Source organism: Scyliorhinus canicula, chromosome 16 (assembly GCF_902713615.1).
Source record: "Scyliorhinus canicula chromosome 16, sScyCan1.1, whole genome shotgun sequence".
In the NCBI taxonomy this organism is placed as follows: Eukaryota; Metazoa; Chordata; class Chondrichthyes; order Carcharhiniformes; family Scyliorhinidae; genus Scyliorhinus; species Scyliorhinus canicula.
Genome location: NC_052161.1, coordinates 13,488,759 through 13,509,630, shown reverse-complemented (window position 1 = coordinate 13,509,630; position 20,872 = coordinate 13,488,759). Strand labels below are relative to the sequence as shown.

General features: G+C 47.7%; 1 protein-coding gene across 3 annotated transcripts in view; it reads left to right on the top strand.

Moving 5' to 3' along the window:
- The window catches only part of pdzd7a (PDZ domain containing 7a), a 125,364-nt gene that overhangs the window by 77,002 nt on the left and 27,490 nt on the right, over nucleotides 1–20,872 (top strand). For 2 of the 3 annotated variants that reach the window (XM_038773079.1, XM_038773080.1), the window contains exons 13-15: nucleotides 753–824; nucleotides 2,081–2,755; nucleotides 4,951–5,051. In XM_038773079.1, the coding sequence (XP_038629007.1) occupies nucleotides 753–824; nucleotides 2,081–2,755; nucleotides 4,951–5,051 (848 nt within the window). Of the gene's footprint in view, nucleotides 1–752; nucleotides 825–2,080; nucleotides 2,756–4,950; nucleotides 5,052–15,338; nucleotides 15,774–20,872 lie in introns of those variants that run through there. The other variant, XM_038773081.1, reaches the window with a different exon arrangement.

Sequence of the window (20,872 nt, the reverse complement as noted above, 5' to 3'; positions counted from 1 at the left end):
GACCCTTCATAGCTAGAAGCTTTTAATCAAATATCAAAATGATTTGATAATTTTCCCCGTGTTTTAATTACAAACAATTTTTTTCTGTATATAATATAATTCTAGTTATATTACTTAATATAATTAATGTTTTAGTTCACTATATTCTATTCTATTTCTATTAATTTTTAAAGTTAAAATTTACTGATAGGTATTTCCTCTGAAGTTGAAAACCTTTTACTACCTGGTGAACGTATTGAGACAGTAGAATAAAATTGTATTAGTAACAGCTTAATAAAGGGAATTGTAATGACCCTCACGAAACCCACAGGAATGACCCAATTGATCTCCCCGTGTGGTTTGTGGAGTACGAGCTCCCCCACTGAGGGGCGAGGCCGAGCAGCCGGAATTCGGGAACCAAGTACTTAAAAGCCGGCCAGGATTTGGCCCGTCATGATCGGTAATCCTGCCTGGGACTTGCATGCTGTATGCCATGTTGCGCCCTTTACTTTTGTTTGCCCAAATAAACCTTTGTAGTTTAACCTTCTCGATACTTCTGAGAATATTATAGGATTTATGAAAAAAGAACTGAAGATAGACGCTGCCTTCATATGACAATTACTGTAGTGGTTCCAGCTTTCTTTTTCCAGCACTAATGCTGTCCTATAGAACACAAAATTACTTTTCTGCACAAAATAAGATGCAATATCATATTTAAGGTGCATATTTTATACTGTTGATTAATTCAATGTCAATAAAATATCTACCACCAGGGAGATCTCCAGTACTTAGACCTTCAGACAATGGTCTAGCCCCAAAGAGACATCTGATCACACCAATTCCAGGTTAGTCTCTTGAGATGCAACAGCTGGAGTTTCTTCTTGCATGAACAAAGGATTAATACATTATCACATCATTTCATTGTTGATGTTAGCTATCAGATTTGAAGATGGCTCATAGCTACATGCCACAGGTATTGATAGTTCACAGCTGTAGTGATGTCGCATTTTTCTGAAGAGCACACAGGTGCACAGTTTTTATGGCTCCACAAAAAACTCTGGGGAAAAAATCCCGCTTTTTTGGTGGCAGCTGATTGCTTGGCAGCATCCACGCGGGTAAAATCTTAACAAAGCAAGAACAACACCTGCTCCAAAAGGGCAACCCAATTTCTTAGATGGGTTTGGGACATGCTTTCGGGCCCTCATTAGCATATGCAAATGAGCTTATGCATATTTGAGGCGACTTCCCAAAACACCTGATAATAGATTGAGACCAATGTGGGGCTTGAGTCGTGACTGGGATTGGAGCCGTACTGGTTCACTGAATCCATCTTAACCTAGGGCCATTTCTGTGGAAGCAGAATTGGAGGGCGGGGAGTTCCAACAGGACTACTATCTGTCTTCATATGGCGGGTAGTCTATCTATGAACTTAAAGGCCACTTAAAGCCATTTAAAGTAGGCTGGCTGGGATTTTCCAGTTAGTCTCCAGGTTTCCAAGGGCAGCACAGGTCAGTTTAACTGCTTGCAGATGGGTTCTCGGTGGCAGACTGGAGGGAGGGGTGGTAATCCGTGATCCAGGGAGACTTTGAGGCCCTCAATCCCTGTCTGGCTGCAGCAACAGCTGCAGGCCACCATGTAAAGCCCCCCCCCCCCCCCCCCCCCCCACCGATTCCTCCTGACTGCAAAAGCCTTTTTTTAGTTAAAATTTTAAAAGCTTGGGTAGAGAGTGCCTCTATTTTGAAGTGCCCCATCTCTGACTTACATTGTAACCTGCTGCTCCATTCAAGCTGAAAGGCATCTTTCTGATTGCCCCTCCAGCTCGAAAGCCCACACAACATCCCTAACCGGAAGGTGAGGCTGCCCTTGAGCTTTAATTGGCTGCCCCTGGGAAAACCACAATGAGTCACTGTGGCCCATATACTTATGTGCTTGCAACATTGGCTATTCATCCTACCAAGCCCCACCCACCCAACTCCATTTTCCTGCCTATTTCTCTCTCTTCAAATTTTACAGAGCACGTTTCCTGGTACTTATTAGATTTAACATACTTGTATTTGAGAGTGGATGTGTCTCGATTTTTGACTGCTTTTCCTCTTTATAGATTACAGAGGTGGCTTTCATTTGAAACCATCTCAGGATTATGAAAAGGAAAGAATGATGATGGAAGAAATTGAAAGGCTGAGGATATCAGGCTCCCCTCATAAAGAAAGTAATACTAAATCATTCACAGCTTTAGAAGATGTGCCAGTGGATTCGTATAATACAGACAATACTCCATTTAAACCTGCCGCAGACAGTCCAATGAGGTCAAACTGGTTGTTGACAGAGTCGTTTAGAACTCCAGAACTACCATCTGCTGGAAAGCAGGATGTCAATACAATCCGATCTGAGGAGTCTGGCAATAGCAAAACTGGAATAACCAAATTGAACCATCGGAAAACTAAAAAAGAAAAAACAGAGAAGGTTAAAGATTTGCCATTGTACTCAATGGTGAACAAATCTGGAAAAACAAGACCCTTATTAGACCAGATGTTTGAAGAAATTTTGCCTGCGCCATCCAATAGCAGAGAAAAAGTAAACACATCTATACAAGGTCAAAATGGCCTAGAGAAAGAACCAATATATGCAGAGATCGATGAATTCTTGGAAAATGGGCATGCAGATAGGAAGAGCACCAGTCAAGGAATAACAACAAGATCAGTGAAAAGCACAGAAAAAAAGATACTAGAGTATGAGCCAGTGACAGTCAAAATTTCCAAGATGAAACAATCATTAGGTATGGATTTCACCTTAAATTGTATGGAAAGTGATAAAATTATTCCGTTGTTAATTTTCTTCTATGTTCAATGTTTTTTTCCTTTCTTGGAGGCATTGTTCTTCATAAAATTCACATCACAGGAACTGGTGTGCCAAACTGTCCATTCTTTACATATGAACCAAAACAAATATTTGATCATAGTGTGCATCAGACTAGAACTCAATCTTATCCACACACACACACAAAATGTGAAACCTTTGTGTAATATTGTCATGTGGCTGATTTATATTACAAGAACACCTGTAGTTAAAGCTATAAATTATTTATTAACATTAACTGTGGGTCAACTATATACAAAATAACAGATGAATAACAGTATGATCATGCACAAGCAACCTTTCTCTTCCCTGCTCTCCAGTCAGTCTGAGGTCAACTGACTAACATTCACTTATATATTAATGAGACCCCCTAGTGGTCAGTCGGTAAATTACAACACGACCTATTTCTCCATGTAGCTGAGTTCCATGCCAGGCTGTGTATATGCCCACTGTTAGGATAACTGAGCTTTCATTTCAGTTACTTTAAGGATCTTCATCCAACTGAAGGAAACAACACAATTTGAACAGCTGTTTCCTTCTGCCCCGTGGACACTGTTATCCTTCTTGGCTGTAAGTTTCCACCTGGCCTTGTTCCTGTGTCTGGCAAGTGTCTGACTATCTGACAATGAAACTTGTCCTTAGATAATTATAATGGAAAGACAAGAATAGACACAATGGCAATTTAGTGTGATAAATTATACATATTCAAATCTATCAAAACTGCAAAACTTTGGAGTTATAGGAGTAGGAATTTACCTTGGAGGGTAATATTGAATCTGCTGCCCATTATACAAAGTTCATTCGCCACCACCCTCTCACCTCCCAAATTGTTTTCTGGAAGGGGATGCACAAAGACCCCAGATGTACTGAGTAGAGGTCAAAGTGGGGCATGGGCCCTTCACAGGTGATGCGCTCAGAAGGAGAGTGATTGAATTGAGGAACAGACCTCTTGAGACTGGTAAACCTTTTCTCTGAGTTGCTGACATGCTAGTGAAGACAGGTGGGTTAGAGAGTGACATGAGTGTGCTGAATTGGTATTTAAATATGGCGCCGGGACCTTCGAACCTGCCAGCTGGTGGGCAGACTAATCAGATGCCAGGTGACTCAGAAGTAAATTTGTCTGTGCGTAATTAATTAGGTTCCAAGCGCAGAATTTGGCGCAGGATCCTGCCATTCTGACCAGCGGGAAAGGCCCTGCAGGTGCCACCCGCCAACGCAGGAGGATTTTGTCCCATGTTAGATTGACTTAAAAACGACAAAAATCTCACTGGCTCAGGAAGGGGAACTTGCCAACCTGATCATGTGATTCTGGTCCAATACTATGTGGTTCACCTCGGTACAACTATAGATCGACAATAAATATATACACTGTCAAAACAAAGAATAAAGGCAAGAATGTTTTACACTTCTCAAGGAGCAACTAAAAGAAAATATTAATGAATAGAAATTAAAAGAAGGCCTGCAAATATTGAAAGACTGAAACAAGATCAAAAGATGTAAATATGCAGCAAGTCAGTTGGTATCTGAAAACGATATGACAAATATACAAATACTTTAGTGGAATAGACAGAAAAGGAGAAGAGGGGCAAACAACAAAAAATTGCATTTCATTCCACTGTCAAGGAGAAAAACCTGGTAAACAAAGAAAGCTAGAGGGTGTCAGTGCAAATGAATCCAGTCTGAGAATTTCCTTGGGCAGGCCTGTCACCATTCTCTAGCTGTTTGCATGTTCTTTTGTTTTTTAGCATCTTTAATTAACTCACTGACAATTTTTATAGTATCTAACAGTTTATTTCCTTCCTTTTAATCCAATAACGTTCTCTCTATGATTAGACTATCTGCTGTTTAATGCTTTTCCTGCTGTTTTTTCTTCTGATTCCTTGAAAAATCCCTTTTTTCTGTTTCAGTCCCCAAAAAGTGTTCTGATTGGAATATTAGTGACTAACTTAGACAAGGTGGCTCATGTTTAAAAGCAATGGTGGTCCAAAGGGTCCTTTTCGTGCTTTAGCATTCTATTTGTACAACAATTTGTACATTGGTTTTAATGACTACATTTTTATCAATTGTTGTATTGTAAGACTAAAACACTTGTGCTCTTTTGACTTTTAACTACAGGAATCAGTATTTCTGGTGGTATTGAATCTAAAGTGCAACCTGTTGTGAAAATAGAGAAGATATTCCCAGGAGGGGCTGCGTCAGTCAATGAAACTCTTAAGGTAATGCAATCGCTGAACAGTTCTGCTTCCCTGCACAGAGATAAACTAAACCTGTAAGCCTATTGGGCTGTTCTTTGAAAGATTGATGATACTTGTCTACAATTGCAGTGAAGATTGATTACTAAAAGGCTTATAGAATGTATATTCCCATAGCAGAAACACATATTGCATCAGTTCATCCATTCACTGGTGCTTTAAAGGCTGAATAACTCAGTTTCAGATATTAACAGTGATGGTACGTCCGTTTGACTTGGCCCCGGGGGGGGGGGGGGGGGGGGGGGGTCCCGGCGGGACGGAGTGGCATGAACCACTCCGGCGTTGGGCCGCCCCAAAGGTGCGGAATCCTCCGCACCTTCACAGGGGCTAGGCCCGCCCCAGAGTGGTTTGTGCCCGGCCGGCAGGAAGGGGGCTTGGCGTCACGCCAACCGGTGCCGATGGGCCTCCGCCGACTGGCGCGAGTCGGCGCATGCGCGGGAGCGCCAGCGTGTGCTGGCGTCAACCCGTGCATGCGCAGAGGGCTTCGGTTCCACACAGGGAATGGCAGAGGACCACAGTCTCCGGTGCGGAAGGATAGAGTGCCCACACGGCACAGGCCCGCCCACGGATCGGTGGGCCCCGATCGCCACCATGGGGGCACCACCCGGGGCCAGATCCCCCCGCGCCCCCCCAAGAACCCCGGAGGCCGCCAGCGCTGCCAGGTCCCGCCGGTAAAGGGACCTACTCTAATTTACACCGGTGGGACTGGCAAAGAACGGGCAAGACTTCGGCCCATCGCGGGCCTGAGAATTTGTGGAGCCCGGGGCCCATTGAGTCGCGCCGGTCCCCATCATTCTCCGTGGTGGGCGTCGCCGGGCAGATTTTTTGGGGGGCGGGAGAATTTGGAGGACAGCGGGGGTGGGATTCACGCCGACCCCCAGTGATTCTCCGAACTGGCGGGGGGGTCGGAGAATCCTGCCCCTTATGTCTGCATTGGTCTCAACCCCCACAACCCAAATATGTGCAGGGTTGGTGGATTGGCCACTCTAAAATTGCTCCTTATTTGGAAGAAAAGAATTGGTTCTCTAAATTTATCAAAATAAATAACAACAGAAATAAAAAGTGAAGTAAATTGGACTGCCGGCTTACTATCACCCATTTTACACTACGGCACAAAGTCACATCCTAGACTGGGTGATATGAAACAAAACAGGACTTTTTTGCTTGAACTTAATTGAGTTTTTGGCCTTGATGCTACCGTGCGCAAATGATTATTGACCGATTTTTAATTGGTGGTGATGTGAATGGGGACAGCGAGTAAAGCGATTTCCCCACTCTTAACCCTGATGTTGGAGCAGACTAAGATAACGAATGACACAGCAGTGAAATTATTAACCTATGTCTGAATGTTCCAGCTTTGTAAGAAGTCTTACAACACCAGGTTAAAGTACAACAGGTTTATTTCAAACATTAGCTTTCTGAGCACTGCTCCTTCCTCAGGTGAACATATCTCTTCATTCACCTGAGGAAGGAGCAGTGCTCCAAAAGCTAGTGTTTGAAACAAACCTGTTGGGCTTTAACTTGGTGTTGTAAGACTTCTTACTGTGCTCACCCTAGTCCAACGCCGGCATCTCCACATCATGTTCCAGCTTTCACAGTGACGAGAAGGACTATAAGTATATTAACATGATGAAATAACAATAATCTTTATTATTGTCACAAGTAGCCTTACATTATCACTGCAACAAAGTTACTGTGAAAATCCCCTAGTCTCCACACTCCGGCACCTGTTCGGGTACACAGAGGGAGTATTCAGAATGTCCACCCAACAGCACGTCTTTTAGAACTTGTGGGAAGAAACTGGAGCATCTGGAGGAAACCCACGCAGACACGGGGAGAACAGGCAGATACCACACAGACAGTGTCCCAAGCCGGGAATCGAACCTGGGACCCTGGAGCTGTCAAGCAGCATTGCTACCCACTGTGCTACTGTGCTGCAAATGTTATCAGGCATCTCGAGCAAGATCCAGGACATTCTCATTTTTCTCAGTAACCTTGTTACTTCTTCTGGATCACCAAATTGTGCTATTAAAAACATGCAGCATAATTAGTTGTTTCTAATTGTTGTAGTCTCAGGCTGAAAGGTCTTTTCTGATCTTGCCAGTCAGTTACTTTATGTTTAAAAGCCCATCCCCTGGCTGTACTCTTGACCTGATTTTGCAAGACTGTTTTCGGTAGGTAGTACCATTCAGGCAAGAAAGCCTTTCAGCTTTGTTTTCTTTGGCATTTTAATTGATGGTCAGTTTTTTTTTATAACGGCTGTACCGCTTATTTCAACTCTCTGTCTTATATTCGCATTGCTGTAAAGAACTGAAAGCCATTGATTCCACTTTTCCGCAGGGTTTAAATTAGTATTGACATCAATGAAAAGGAAATCTCAGTTAAAACACTACTATGCTGCCACTTAACCTTAAATGTTATAAAAGTCTGAAAACATAAAACACAGTAACAAGGGAGCTTTGAAAGGCACCAGTAATTTTTCAGGTATCTATTTCTTTTATAATATTCCGGGCTGTAGCAGAATTTCAGTTATCTGCCGTAATGGGAGAGGGCCCACCTTGAAGATAATGGGAATTGGAAGTTCATCAAAAGCCTCCAAAGTATATTTCTGATTGCTCTGAAATTTGAACGTTCTACCTCTCACCAGCAGCCTCCCTCATTCCACTCCATCAGCTGTGATGATCCTGTCAGGAATATTGGCTGGTGGTCCAATGCTGAATCCATAAGTTGATTTACTGATTGAGCTATCCACCATCAGTTTTCCACATGACTCAAACTGACAGACTTTCTACAGCCCTGAGAAAGTTAGTAAAATGAAACCCTTGGTGCCAATGGCTCACAGTTACAATGGAGAGTCCACATGTGTTCATACCTCCACCTATTCCATTGGTAGCTTTTGCAATGTTGATCTCCGCAGGACTGAGAAAAGGGAGTATTTGTAAACAGCTCTCTTTCCAGTTGATGGCAAATCTGCGATTTGTGATTAAAGAAGGTTCACAGGCATAGTGTAAGCAGCCAAAGCAGTTAATTCGTCATCTGTTGCAGCGTCAGATGGCTCTACCAGCAGAAAGACTTGTTGCAAAGCATTTAATTTGATTATTTTGAGAGGAACAATATTCCTGGTAGCATAACTCCTGCTGCTCAGGGTTCGAATACTCATTTCAAGGCCTGTAGGTTTTGTGGAGAACTGATTAATCACTACCTCATGGGCGCGATTCACCCAAAACATTTTTGTGTCATTTTGGGCGTGTTTGGTGGGATATTTCCCACCGGCTTTGTGGGTGAGATCCACCTGGATTCACCCACACTTAGTCATTTTTTTGGGCCTGCGGGAATTTCTCCCTGATCATTTCCACACTTAAGGCGCAATTCTCTGGAAAAATTACTCAGTATATTTGTGGTGGTCTTTTTCAGGGAGATTCCCGTCGGCTCTGCCAGCGAGTTTCACACCGCTATTCAATGGCACTTAGTCATTTTTTGTGGGGCCCTGGGGAGTTTCTCACTGGTGTAACCTACACTGAATTTTTTTTAGCACTGGAGAGCTGAACTCAATTTGAAAGAGTGCCCGATCCCAAGCCCCCTTACAGCACCCCCTCCCTTCCAGAACCCCACACTTCACTCCCCCAACCTCCCAGAGGCCCCTACTTAGCTGCCCTGCACAGCCCCACCCTTCAAACCTCCCCTCTATCCTCCTTTCATGAGCATGTCCCCCTCTGCTCCGAACTTTGGCAATGCCACTCTGGCTTGTGGGCACCCTTGCACTGCTACCCTGGTACCCAGGCAGCGCATCTGCCAGCTTGGCAGTGTCATTTAGGCACCTTGGCAATGCCATAGTGGCAGTGCCAAGGTGCCAGCTGGGCAGTGCCAAAGTGTCCACATTGCAGGAAGAGGGCCAGGGTCACCTGGCATTGACCCTGACTCCCTGATGGCCCGAGAGACCCGCCCCCCCCCCCCCCCCCCCCAGGTGCCATTCCACGTTGTCCACCTTTTTTATGTACCAGTACTGAAAGGTGCCCGGCTGTGGCCTCACTGGGGAGGTCGGAGAATCAAGGGAGGCCAGTGGACGGGAAGTTCGCCGAAGTTGGTTTAAAAATGGCTTCAGCACGCGGTTTGGTCCCGCCCCTTGTGAGCGGGATTCGGACTCCGATGCCTCACAGGAGTTGGGTGAATCCCGGGAGACTTTACGATTGTTGGGAAGCACGTTAGAGGGCTCTCCCGGCATTCACTGGTCACGATACATTCATGGGAGAGCACAATGTGGCCAGTGAATCGAGCCCTTTGAAATTTTTTCAGCAGTGGGGGGCTGAACTCACTGGTGAGACCAGCTCCTTAGAGATCGGGCGCCATTTTGAAAAGGAGCCCTGATCTCTAAGTGAGCGTGAGGTCCTCCGCACCCCACACCCATGGACAATACCACCTCCGGCACACATTGGCATTACCCACATCCCCCTTTTGGGTTCCCCGATTTCATGACCCCCCCCCCCCCTTCACTCCCTCAACCTTAATGTGAACACTAAATACCTCCACTTCACCCCCCACCATCCTTCGTACCCCCTCACTACTCCTTTCATGACCATGGTCCCCTCAAGCCATAGTACTGCCAGTTGATGAATTGAGTGCAAACAGATCACCTGAATTGGTGTGAAGTTTCTGAACTTTCATTGAGTGAAACTGCAGCTGACATTTGGTCTGAGACAAAAGTGAGGTCACCTAGCTAACATCGGGGTACAAACCGGTGAAACCTTCAACGAGGAGGAGACACTTGCCAGTGGTCGTCGAGGGGAGCAGCGGAGCGACTCTTGATCTCCAGGCCTGGGCTGAGGAAGGAGGGCAGGAAATCAAACAAAGACTAAAGGCCAGGCCAGATAAAACAGGCAGCCAACCAGGAGCACACCCTCAGTCACCGAGGCTCGAAGCCTGACCACCCGAGCGAGAGCCGAGTGGTGAGCAGTTGGGAGCTGTGAAGACCAGGACTGCACCGGTGTCATGGATTTTTGGGAGCAGCAGGGCAACTCGATCAGAGGCAGAGGCCAGGGCTGAGAGTGAGCGGGCTGCGCAGCAACCAGACCGGGAAGGGTGAGAGTAGAGGCCAGGCCAGATAGCCAGCTGCAGGCAACCAATGAGCCACCACTAGCACACCTGTGAGCTTAGGTCGTTAGGGAAGCAGCTGCAGGAGTGACTCAGACCTCAGGGGCATGACGTAGGGGTCCCGCAAAGAGGGAGAGTGTGGGACCCCAAAATTGTAAATCCACCTCTAGGGGACCCTATCAAAATCCAAATACATACACCATACCCACTGATTCTCTTTATGTACGCTACAAATAACATCCTCAACAAACAAGTTTGTCAAACATGATTTCCCCTTCATAATTCCATTTCTTTTGAAATATCCAGTTATCACAACATTTTTGCTCCTACTGACGCCAAAATAACAGGTCTGCAGTTCTCCATTTTCCCTCCTTAAATAGTGAAGTTACATTTGCTACTTTCCAGTCCGCAGGAACCCTTCCAGAATTGAAAGATAACCCAGCATCCACATTATCTCTAGCCATCTCCTTCAACCTCAGGGATATGCAGCTGCATGGTTGCCTTTCCAGCTGTGGCAATGGTGTTCCGTGCCCGTTCACCTCGACCCCACAACCCACTTCCTGACCATCCCCTGCTACCCCCCCCCCCCCCCCCCCCCCCCCCCCCCACCTCCCCCCGGCACTGGCAGAAGCCCCACAGCCAGCGGCACAACTATTAGCAAACTATGGCGATGTTGGACACTTTCCGTACCCCCACCAGCAGCTACGACGCCGGTTTCACGAATTTTAAAAGCACAAGTGAACTGCAGCGGGAACTCGGCCCATCGGTGGATCGCGGAGGCCGCGGAGAATACCGGGTCAGGCTCGCTAATAATATACAAACGGTGTTTACTGTACGTGCGTTCTGGACCGCATTGACGTCGCTGTCGAGGTGACGGAGAATTGCGAATTGGTGTGAAATTGGCACCTCCCACGATTTTGGCATCGGAGCCTATTCTTCACCCAACCATGTTTTCTGATTCCCGGGGCGGCATTCTCCCCTACCCGGCGTGACGGAGGGTGCCGGCGTAGGGGAGTGGAGCCAACTACTCAGGGGTCGCGCCTCCCCAAAGGTGGGGAATTCTCCCCACCTTTGGGGGCCAGCCCCGCGCCGGAGCGGTTGCCACCAGAAGACCGGCGCAAAAAACCGGCGCCCCCGGCAGCGGAGCTGGCCGAAAGGCTTTCGCCGGTCCACGCATGCGCCGGCAGTGACGTCAGCGGCAGCTGGCCGCTGACGTCACTGCCGGCACATGCGCGATGTGGGGTTCTCTTCCGCTTCCGCCATGGCGAAGGCCGTGGCGGACGCGGAGGAAAATAGTGCAGCCAGGGCACTGGCCCAGAGTCTGAGCGGGGGGCCCCGATCGCGGGCCAGGCCACTGTGGGGGCACCCCCCGGGGTTCGATCACCCCCCCCCCAGGACCCCGGAGGCCTGCTCGCGCCGCTGATCCCGCCGTTCCAGAGGTGGTTTAAACCTCGGCGGCGGGAGAGGCCTCCCAGCGGCAGGACTTCGGCCCATCCGGGCCAGAGAATCACCGCAGGGGCCTCTCCGATCGGAGTGGCGAGATTCCTGCCCCCGCCACTTCCCGGGTGGCGGAGAATCTCTGCCACGGCGGGGGCGGGATTTTAGGCGGCCACAGGCGATTCTCCGACCCTGCTGGTGCTCGGAGAATTTCGCCCCCGGTGTCAGCCAAGGGAGAATCCCGCCCATTCACTTTTCTCTTTCTCTTTCTTAACCAGTTTGTTGGTCCTCCTTTGCCAGGTTCTAAATTGTTCCCAATCTTCAGGCTTACCATTTTTTCTGACATCCTCAACAGCCATTTCCTTTATTGTAATGCAATCTTTAACTTATTTTGTTAACAACAGTTGATTTACCTTTTCCTTTGGGTGTTTGTGCCTTCGAGGAATGTACACCTGTTGTAGACTGTGTTGTATTTCTTTAAATAGTCTACAATCAAATCTTTTAGTGTATATTCCAATTTGTTTTTTATTAATACCTCCGTCGCCAGCAAGAAGATGGGCAAGATTTCACAACTACGGAGTTTTGAAGAATGAACTTTATAGTTAAATGTTATTGCTAATAGTTTAATATTACTATTAATAGTTATTGCTTTAGTTTAATCCCTCATTGTTTCAAGTCAGAAAAGACCCTTGGCTTGAATCCGGATCATGCTGACGTGTGATTGCTGTGACAACATATACTGCCAACTGTTTGATTGGCTACCATCAACAAAGAAGTGTTGTCCAGAGTGTGGCTACAAGTTAGCTATCGGAACCAAATACTTTTTTCAAGCCGCAGCTTTCTTTCAATAATCAAGAAGTCAATGCGAACAATAGCTGTTCTGTAAAGAGTTCTTTGTTTGAATTTTGTAGAACATCATTAGTCTCTAATTGACTATCCTGGTACAGTGAATGGTATTTAATTAAAAATGCAATAGAGGTAATTCACAGTCATAATGAAAGCCAATTAAAATGTGAATCAGCAAAGAGGAAGGATTGAATATCAGAGTACATACAAGTTTAATAAGAAAGCTCCAATTCAAAATGCCACATTCAGCTAATTGAACTGTACATCTTTACCAAATACCTTTTCACAACATGTTGAAATTTAAAACAAATGCATATTAATATTTTTGCATCAGTAATTGTTTTTGAGTTAATGACACAACAATGGTTTGGCTGCAGATTAAGGTTTGTGATATGATTCCAAATATTTTTTAAGCATTTTATTCCACTCAAGGAAATACTAGCACGTTAGCATGGTGGTTAGCATAAATGCTTCACAGCTCCAGGGTCCCAGGTTCGATTCCCGGCTGGGTCACTGTCTGTGCGGAGTCTGCACGTCCTCCCCGTGTGTGCGTGGGTTTCCTCCGGGTGCTCCGGTTTCTTCCCACAGTCCAAAGATGTGCGGGTTAGGTGGATTGGCCATGCTAAATTGCCCGTAGTGTCCTAAAAAGTAAGGTTACGGGGGGGGGGGGTTGTTGGGTTACGGGTATAGGGTGGATACGTGGGTTTGAGTAGGGTGATCATTGCTCGGCACAACATCGAGGGCCGAAGGGCCTGTTCTGTGCTGTACTGTTCTATGTTCTATGTTCTAAAAGGACCCAAAATAAGTTAAGAAAATCCAACGGCATGCAAGGAAATACTGATGCAACCCTTTAGAAAGATTGAAACAAATCTCAGAGTATGAGCAAGCTCTTCTTGGTTTCATATATGTCCCAGTTGCCATAGTATCTACCTTTCTTCACAAACACACAATTCACAAATGCAATGACTTAAGTTAATTAGGTCAAAAATCAAAGAAAATCAAGGCTCAGGATTTATTTCTAAAGGGATTGAATGGAAAAGTAGCACATTTATGCTAAACTTACATTGAATTTTGGTTAGATGAGATTTAGAGTTTTACCTGTTGGTCACCATATAAGAAGCCTACAGAGTCATTGAAGAGGGCGCAGAAAATGTACCAAAATTTCAAGGTTATACCTACCAAGAAAAGAGGAACAGACTGGCAGTCATCTCTTGAAAAGAGTAAACTGAGGAGTGACATCAGGGAGGTATTGAAAAGTATGAAAGCTTTGATGAGTAGATGGCGACAGAGGGCTGAATTTCCTCCAAATGCACAAAGGAGAAACCCACCATTGGTGGAAAACTGATCAACGTCATGCGGCGGAATTTTCCATTCCTGCGATTAAGGGCTGGATTCTCCAATGCCGAAATCGGGTTCGGCGATTGGCCGGAGAATCCATCTTTATGCCGGAATCGGGGGGTGGCACCATTTTTCTGATGCTCCGCCTCCTCAAAAGTGCCGTACTCGAGGAGTACGCCGCAAGTCATTCGGACGGGCTCAGGAAGTCACTTGAGGCCCTCCCCCGATACTCCTCCCCGATGTGTCGACTTCTCGACGGCGTCGGTTGCGTGTCCTCTCACTTTTTGCAAACCTGTCGTGTCGGCTGCAGACTGTGTCCAGCGCCGCCACAGTCGTTGGGGGGGGGGGGGAGCCATTCCGCTGGCAGGGGGCTGGTGGTGGGTGGTCCGGGGGTGGCGAGGGGATTTACAGGGGGACAGTTTTTGGCAGGCCAGGTCCGTGCGTGGCCGACGCCATGTTGTACGGCGCGACCACCGCTGGCGTGTGCATGCGCATCCACAGACCCTGCTATTCTGCGTCCGTATCAGCAGGTGACTTTATGTGGCGCGGCTGCTAGCCCCCCCCCCCCCCCCCCCCCCCCCCCCCACCGGGCGGAGCCTCGGTGCGGGGGCGCCGCCGACATTTTGGTCGTAAGAGACAGACCCTGCGGACATTGCTGCAGAATCTGAGAATCCATCTCTAAGTGTTGATGCCAGGGCAGATTCGTGGATTTCTACAACAGCAAAACTGGTGCCGCACTTGGACCGATTGAACGAGAATTGAGGGGCTAGCACTGACGCCATGTCAAGCACAAACGATTCCAATGAGAAACGGTGCCGGATTCACGATTGACACTCAGGAGGCTGACATGCTGTAGCCACATATACATACTTCACTTCCCACACACACCATCCCAGCCAACAAGATGGAAGCGAGGAGAGCAACACTCCGTTTTATGGACGCGGAGCTTTACACCCTGCTAGACACGATGGAGGAGAGGCGGGCCACCCTGTACCCTGCGGCCTGGGAAGAAGGCTACCAGCCGCTGCCAATGGCCATGCCTGGGTGCAGGTGGCAAAGGCTTTAAGTGCCATCAGCAACACTGTCCGGATTGGCCAGCAATGCCGTAAGAAACTAAACAACCTTCTCAGGGTGACCAGGGTAAATAGTCAGCACTGTCCCCTGGTACTAACGCCTGCCCCACACACCTCTGAACCACCACCCCACTCCTCAACCCGTTGGTGGCCGAACCCACACCCTGCACCATTTGCCGGCATCCATACCGGCTGCCATGGCAGGGTGCCCTGCCCACTGAAGCCCCCCGCCCCCAGGAGAAGGCCACCCACAACTGCTGGAAGTGGGAAAAGATTGGGGGGGAGTGGCGGAACTGCTGCCCCTCACTGTGGCAGAGCAGAGGGCCTTGGGCAGCGGACCTGAGGAAAGGGCAGTTATCAAGGTGGAGGTAGGTATCAATTGAGGAAGTGAGACCCCGCTGAGTTGCGACACGTGTGTCGCTCCCCCCAGCCCGCAGTTTAATTATGTGTCGTGTTTTGTGCCTTGCAGGAACTGCTGGTGATTGGGCAAGCTCTTCTGGTGCCCCCAGCCACAGCCAGAGTCCCAGGTGCAGACCAGCGACGATGACACTGACACGGACGGGAGCCATCAACCCGAAACCTAGGACATCCCGGAGCTCAAGTCTGGGGATGACACAGATTTCCCGTCACAGCTGTCTCCAACGCCCTCCACCATCCCAGAGACACTCACCTCGGTGGACACTTTAATGAAGAGGTCCTGGGGCATTCTTTGGTGCACACCATAAACATGGTCCATAACAGCAGGTGGAGGTGGAACTCCCGAGGGAGCAGACGGCCGGTCGTGCCAACCACAAGGTCTAGCTGCCATTCACGTCAACCATCACTGAGACGTCTAACTGTCCTAAAGGAGAAGCCGGCTTATTCTGTCAAAGCTTTTCACTTTATCAGAGGGAAGCGAGATCTCACAGGAGAGCTAGAGGCCTGGCACCCAGTGCTTTTTTTTTTTTATAAATTTAGAGTACCCAATCATTTTTCCAATTAAGGGGCAATTTAGCGTGGCCAATCCACCTAGCTTGCACGTTTTTGGGTTGTGGGGGCGAAACCCACGCAGACACGGGGAGAATGTGCAAACTCCACACGGACAGTGACCCAGAGCCGGGATCGAACCTGGGACCTCAGCGCCGTGAGGCGGTTGTGCTAACCACTAGGCCACCGTGCTGCCCTACCCAGTGCTTTTTGACGCCAACCTGGATCTAATGCTGGCAGTCGCAAGGGTGAGGATGGAGGTGTCCTTCCTGAGGAGGAGACCATTGTGTTAATGCTGACCTCCTGCTCCCATTCCTCTGCTGATGAGCTGACTATTACTAGGCTTCACTGTTCTCAACTCCACACTTCCCGAGGTTAGTGTTATGGAGAACACAGAAACTCACTATCATAGAATTTACAGTGCAGAAGGATGCCATTCGGCCCATCGAGTCTGCACCGGCTCTTGGAAAGAGCACCCTACCCAAGGTCAACACCTCCACCCTATCCCCATAACCCAGTAACCCCACCCAACACTAAGTGCAATTTACCATGGCCAATCCACCTAACCTGCACATCTTTGGACTGTGGGAGGAAACCGGAGCACCCGGAGGAAACCCACGCACACACGGGGAGGATGTGCAGACTCCGCACAGACAGTGACCCAAGGCGGAATCGAACCTAGGACCCTGGAGCTGTAAAGCAATTATGCTATCCACAATGCTACCGTGCTGCCCTAAATGATGACTAAGATCCTTGCAGAATGGTATTGAAGCTATTCTTCTGGTCGCAGAAGTTGAGGTAGTGCCTTTCTATTGATGGATCTCACTGGCCGGTCACTGGAAGCCCTGATGGCTACATGAGTAAAATTGATGATGCCCACAACTGGAGAAATCTACCAATGGCGGCAAATGTCAATACTCTGGGTGCGATCCAGTGGTCACGCTGCGCCGTTAAAGCAGCTCGCCGTGGCTCAGCGTAGCCGATAAAAACCGGGAGACCCCGCTCCCAGGATCTACCCCTCTCGCAACGCCTTGCGAGATCCAACGTGATCTCGCGGGACGTTGCAAGTAGGTGGTGTCACTTCGGCATATCTGAATATTAGAGTGAGACAGTTAAGTCTCACACTAATGTTCAGATTCCTGGGTACCTGAGGCTTTGGGATTCATCCCCTTCGCCTCGGAGACCTCGGGCGAGCACCGTTCAGCACTGGTCCCCATGGGCAGCTAGGTAGCACAGTGATTAGCACGATTGCTTCACAGCGTCAGGGTCCTGGGTTCGATTCCTGGCTTGGGTCACTGTCTGTGCGGAGTCTGCATGTTCTCTCTGTGTCATAATGGGTTTCCTCTGGGTGCTCCAGTTTCCTCCCATAAGTCCCGAAAGATATGCTGTTAGGTGAATTGGACATTCTGAATTCTCCCTCTGTGTACCCGAACAGGAGGCGGAATGTGGTGACTAGGGGCTTTTCACAGTAACTTCATTGCAGTGTTAATGTAAGCCTACATGTGACAATAATAAATATTATATTATTATACGGGGACCAGATGGAATGGCACTCGTGGGGGTCTCCCAGGGGATTGGAGGTCCCCCCAGCTGCATGCCCTTTGGGCAAGGTGGTTCCCTGGTACTGCTGGTGCCACCTGGGCACCTTGGCAGTGCCCACCTGGCATCCTTGCAGTGCCACCTGGGTGACAGCCTGGCACTGCCATGGTGCCCATGTGGCATTGCCAGCTGGCATGTACACTGCCAGGATGCTCAGTTAGCACTGCCAAGATGCCAGGTTTGCATATTTTTGCACACGGGTTCGGGCCGGGGAGGTGTCCTACATGGGTGGCACGGTGGGGGCATGGCCCCTCCCATAGTGTGTTCGGGTTGGTGGGGAAGTCGGAGATCACTTCGAAGACCTCGGAGATCGTGGCGTCCATATCTCTCGCTACACTGGGGAGTTCTGGCAAGCAGCACTCCCCATTGTAGAAAACGGGGCTTTGTGTAGTCTTTGCCGCACGCTCCCCTTTCACGCCCCTTATACAACACGAGTCGTGTTGAATAGCTATGTGTTTCTCCGCACTGCGAGCGCCAGGAAGTATGTGTCTGAACGTGCTTGCTATGGGATTTTGTTCCCATTTGGTTGAATCGAGCCCTGTATGTCCCTGACCTCCTGTCTTTTGTTAAGTGAATGTTCTGTGCAGCTCAGGCAAAGAGGGCATCGGTGACCAGCGAGATGCAGTCTTGTGCAACCATTTGTGAGATGCCATAATGTCTGCTGTTGATCCTTGGAAGGAGGCAGAAGTAAAGAAGTTTAAGGATACAGTAGCCGGAATTTTCTCTAATATCGGCAAAGTCCAATGTCGGGCGGGGAAAGTAGCATTGAGGCTATTACCATACCATGGTATGGATGCCATACCATCCGGAATTTAATTTTACAAAATATTTGCAATCATGGGTTCCAGGATGTATCGCTGGCGGGCAGCCTCTGATTTGCCCACCCCGCCATCAACTCAGACACTAGATGACCCAGGTGCCATTTTTAAAGGCCGCCCCAGCAAACAGCCAGCAAACCAGGAAACAATCTTCACCCAGGTGCACCCTCCTGCCACTACTCTGGCATCAAGCTAGCACCCCCAGCACTACTGTCTCCCCCTGAGTGCAGGACTCACGTCTGATCTCCCTTGGGAATACTGCTTGCCAGATGAACACCTTCTGAGACCAGTCGTGTTTCAAGTCGTGTTGTCATCACACTACCGTGGATGGATCTTTTGATGAGTGATGATTCCGGCATATGGACCTGATAATTCATAGAATCACTACAGTGCAGAAGGAGGTCATATGGCCCATCGAGTCTGCACTGACCCTCTGAAAGAGAATCCTACCTAGGCCCAATTCCCCACCCAATTCCCGTAACCCTATCTAGGGGCAATTTAGCATGGCCAATCCACCGAACCTGCATATGTTTGGACTGGGAGGAAACCGGAGTAAACTCACGCAGACAGGGGAAGCATGTGTAAACTCCACACAGACAATCGCCTGAGGTCAGAATCGAACCGAGGTCCCTGGCAATGTGAGGCAGCAGGACTAACCACTGTGCCACCATGTTAATTTATTATAATGCGGTTGGGATGGCAGATCTTGAAATGAACCTGCTGTCTGCCAGTATTTTCACACTCACCCCCCAACCCTCCTGTCTTTGGGTGGCCTTGAAAATTCAGTCCACTACAGTATTTACACTTGTGGTACCGATACTTGTGGTACTGTCATTATAACATAGGGCAGGATTTTCCGTGAATCGGTGCAATGGCCTGAACCCGGCGCCAAAAACGGCACGAATCACTCCGGCATCGGGCCCCCCTAAACGTCGCAAATTCTCCGGCTGGGAATGGGCTAGTAGAATGGCGTGACGCCATTCGCAGCGGCATCACCCATCACGGAAGCGCGCACCCCCCCCCCCCCCCCGGAGATCCGGCAAACTGGCCGCCCAGCGCCAAGTGAGACCCCCAACTGCCTTCCCCCATATCCCCCCTTCCCCATGTCCCCCGTCCCCCCTATCTCCCCTGCCCCCATATCCCCCTTCCCCCATTTCCCCCATATCCCCTTCCCCCATATCCCCGCCGGGGGGGTCGGAGAATCCCGCCCATAGTCACCAAGATACCAGTTGGAGAATTCAGAAGGAACTTCTTTACCCAGAGAATAGTGAGGCTGAGAAACTCATTACTCATTACAAGGGGTGGTTGAGGCAAATAGTATAAATTAATTTAAAAGGAAGCTAAATAAACACCTGAAGTAGAAGGGAATAGAGGGTTATGCTGATGGAGTTGGAGGAGCAAAGATGGGATGAGATGCGGGTGGAAGTAAATGACAGCATGTACTAATTGGACTAAATGGCTGGTTCTTGTGCTGTATATTTTACGTAATTCTTGGTAAGTTTTACATTTAACAAAGTGGAACAGTTTTCAACAGTGAGATTTTATTAACAGAAAATAGCAAACTTGATTGCAAACTACCTGAAATTAATTTAATTATATTTTGATTTTCCAGTGAATTATACATTTCAGTTGAAAATCACATCAATGAAAATAAGCAAAACCCATTAGAGTGGTTTCCTGGTTACACTCTATCTTTCCATCTGCAAAACACTTGGATTGAGCAAGAACAATTTGTGTGTTCCCTAAGACTGGTTAAAAAAAAGTGTTTTTGTGCATGTGACAAGATTTATTTTGCTCTGTTCAATAGTCTGAATGAAGCTCTCCCACCATTTTGTTTCTTAATTTTGCGTGATGTTTATCCAGTCTGGCAACAGCTCTGGATGTCAAATATTATTTTTTTAATGCAGTTTCACTTGTAATAAGATCAAAGTCAAATTTGTTACTTTTAATTTAGTTTCATCTCAAATAATCTGTTTTAAGATGAGCTGTCATTTGCCAAAATAGAATAAATCTCATGAGGGCTGCAGAATATTATATCGTGTGTATAAATAGATTGGCAAAAGGAATGGGAAAGGAAGAAAGGAAAAATAATCAGTGAAGAATTCAGCAGTCTTACATAAAGTAACTGGACAGAAATGCTATTTTATATGAAACACTTACAACATCATGTTCCACTACCAAACATTAACTTCTCCTTGCCAGAGTAAAAGGAAGTAGAATTTGGATCATATTTTACAATAGCCAAAGTTAAAAGACAAAAAACTACTGCTTTAGATGGGAAAGCCCACCGACACTAACTGCAAGCTTTCAAAATAATGTACTGCACATCTTAAATACAGACTTTATTTAACCTGGTATTCAAGTTTTTTTTGTACTCATGAACTGCATTTCTGACATTTTTTGCCAGCTTTAATCTCCATGCGAGATGGATCTCCTTATTCGTTCATGGGATTTGAGCATGGCTGGGCCAGCATTTTCTGCCCTTCCCTAATTGCCCTTGTGAAGGTGGTGGTGAGCCACCTTCTTGAGCCACTGCAGTCAACATAGTGCTGTGAGGGAGGATGTTCCAGCATTTTGATAGTGAAGTGCTGTTATACCTCTAAGTCAGGGTAGTGTGGAA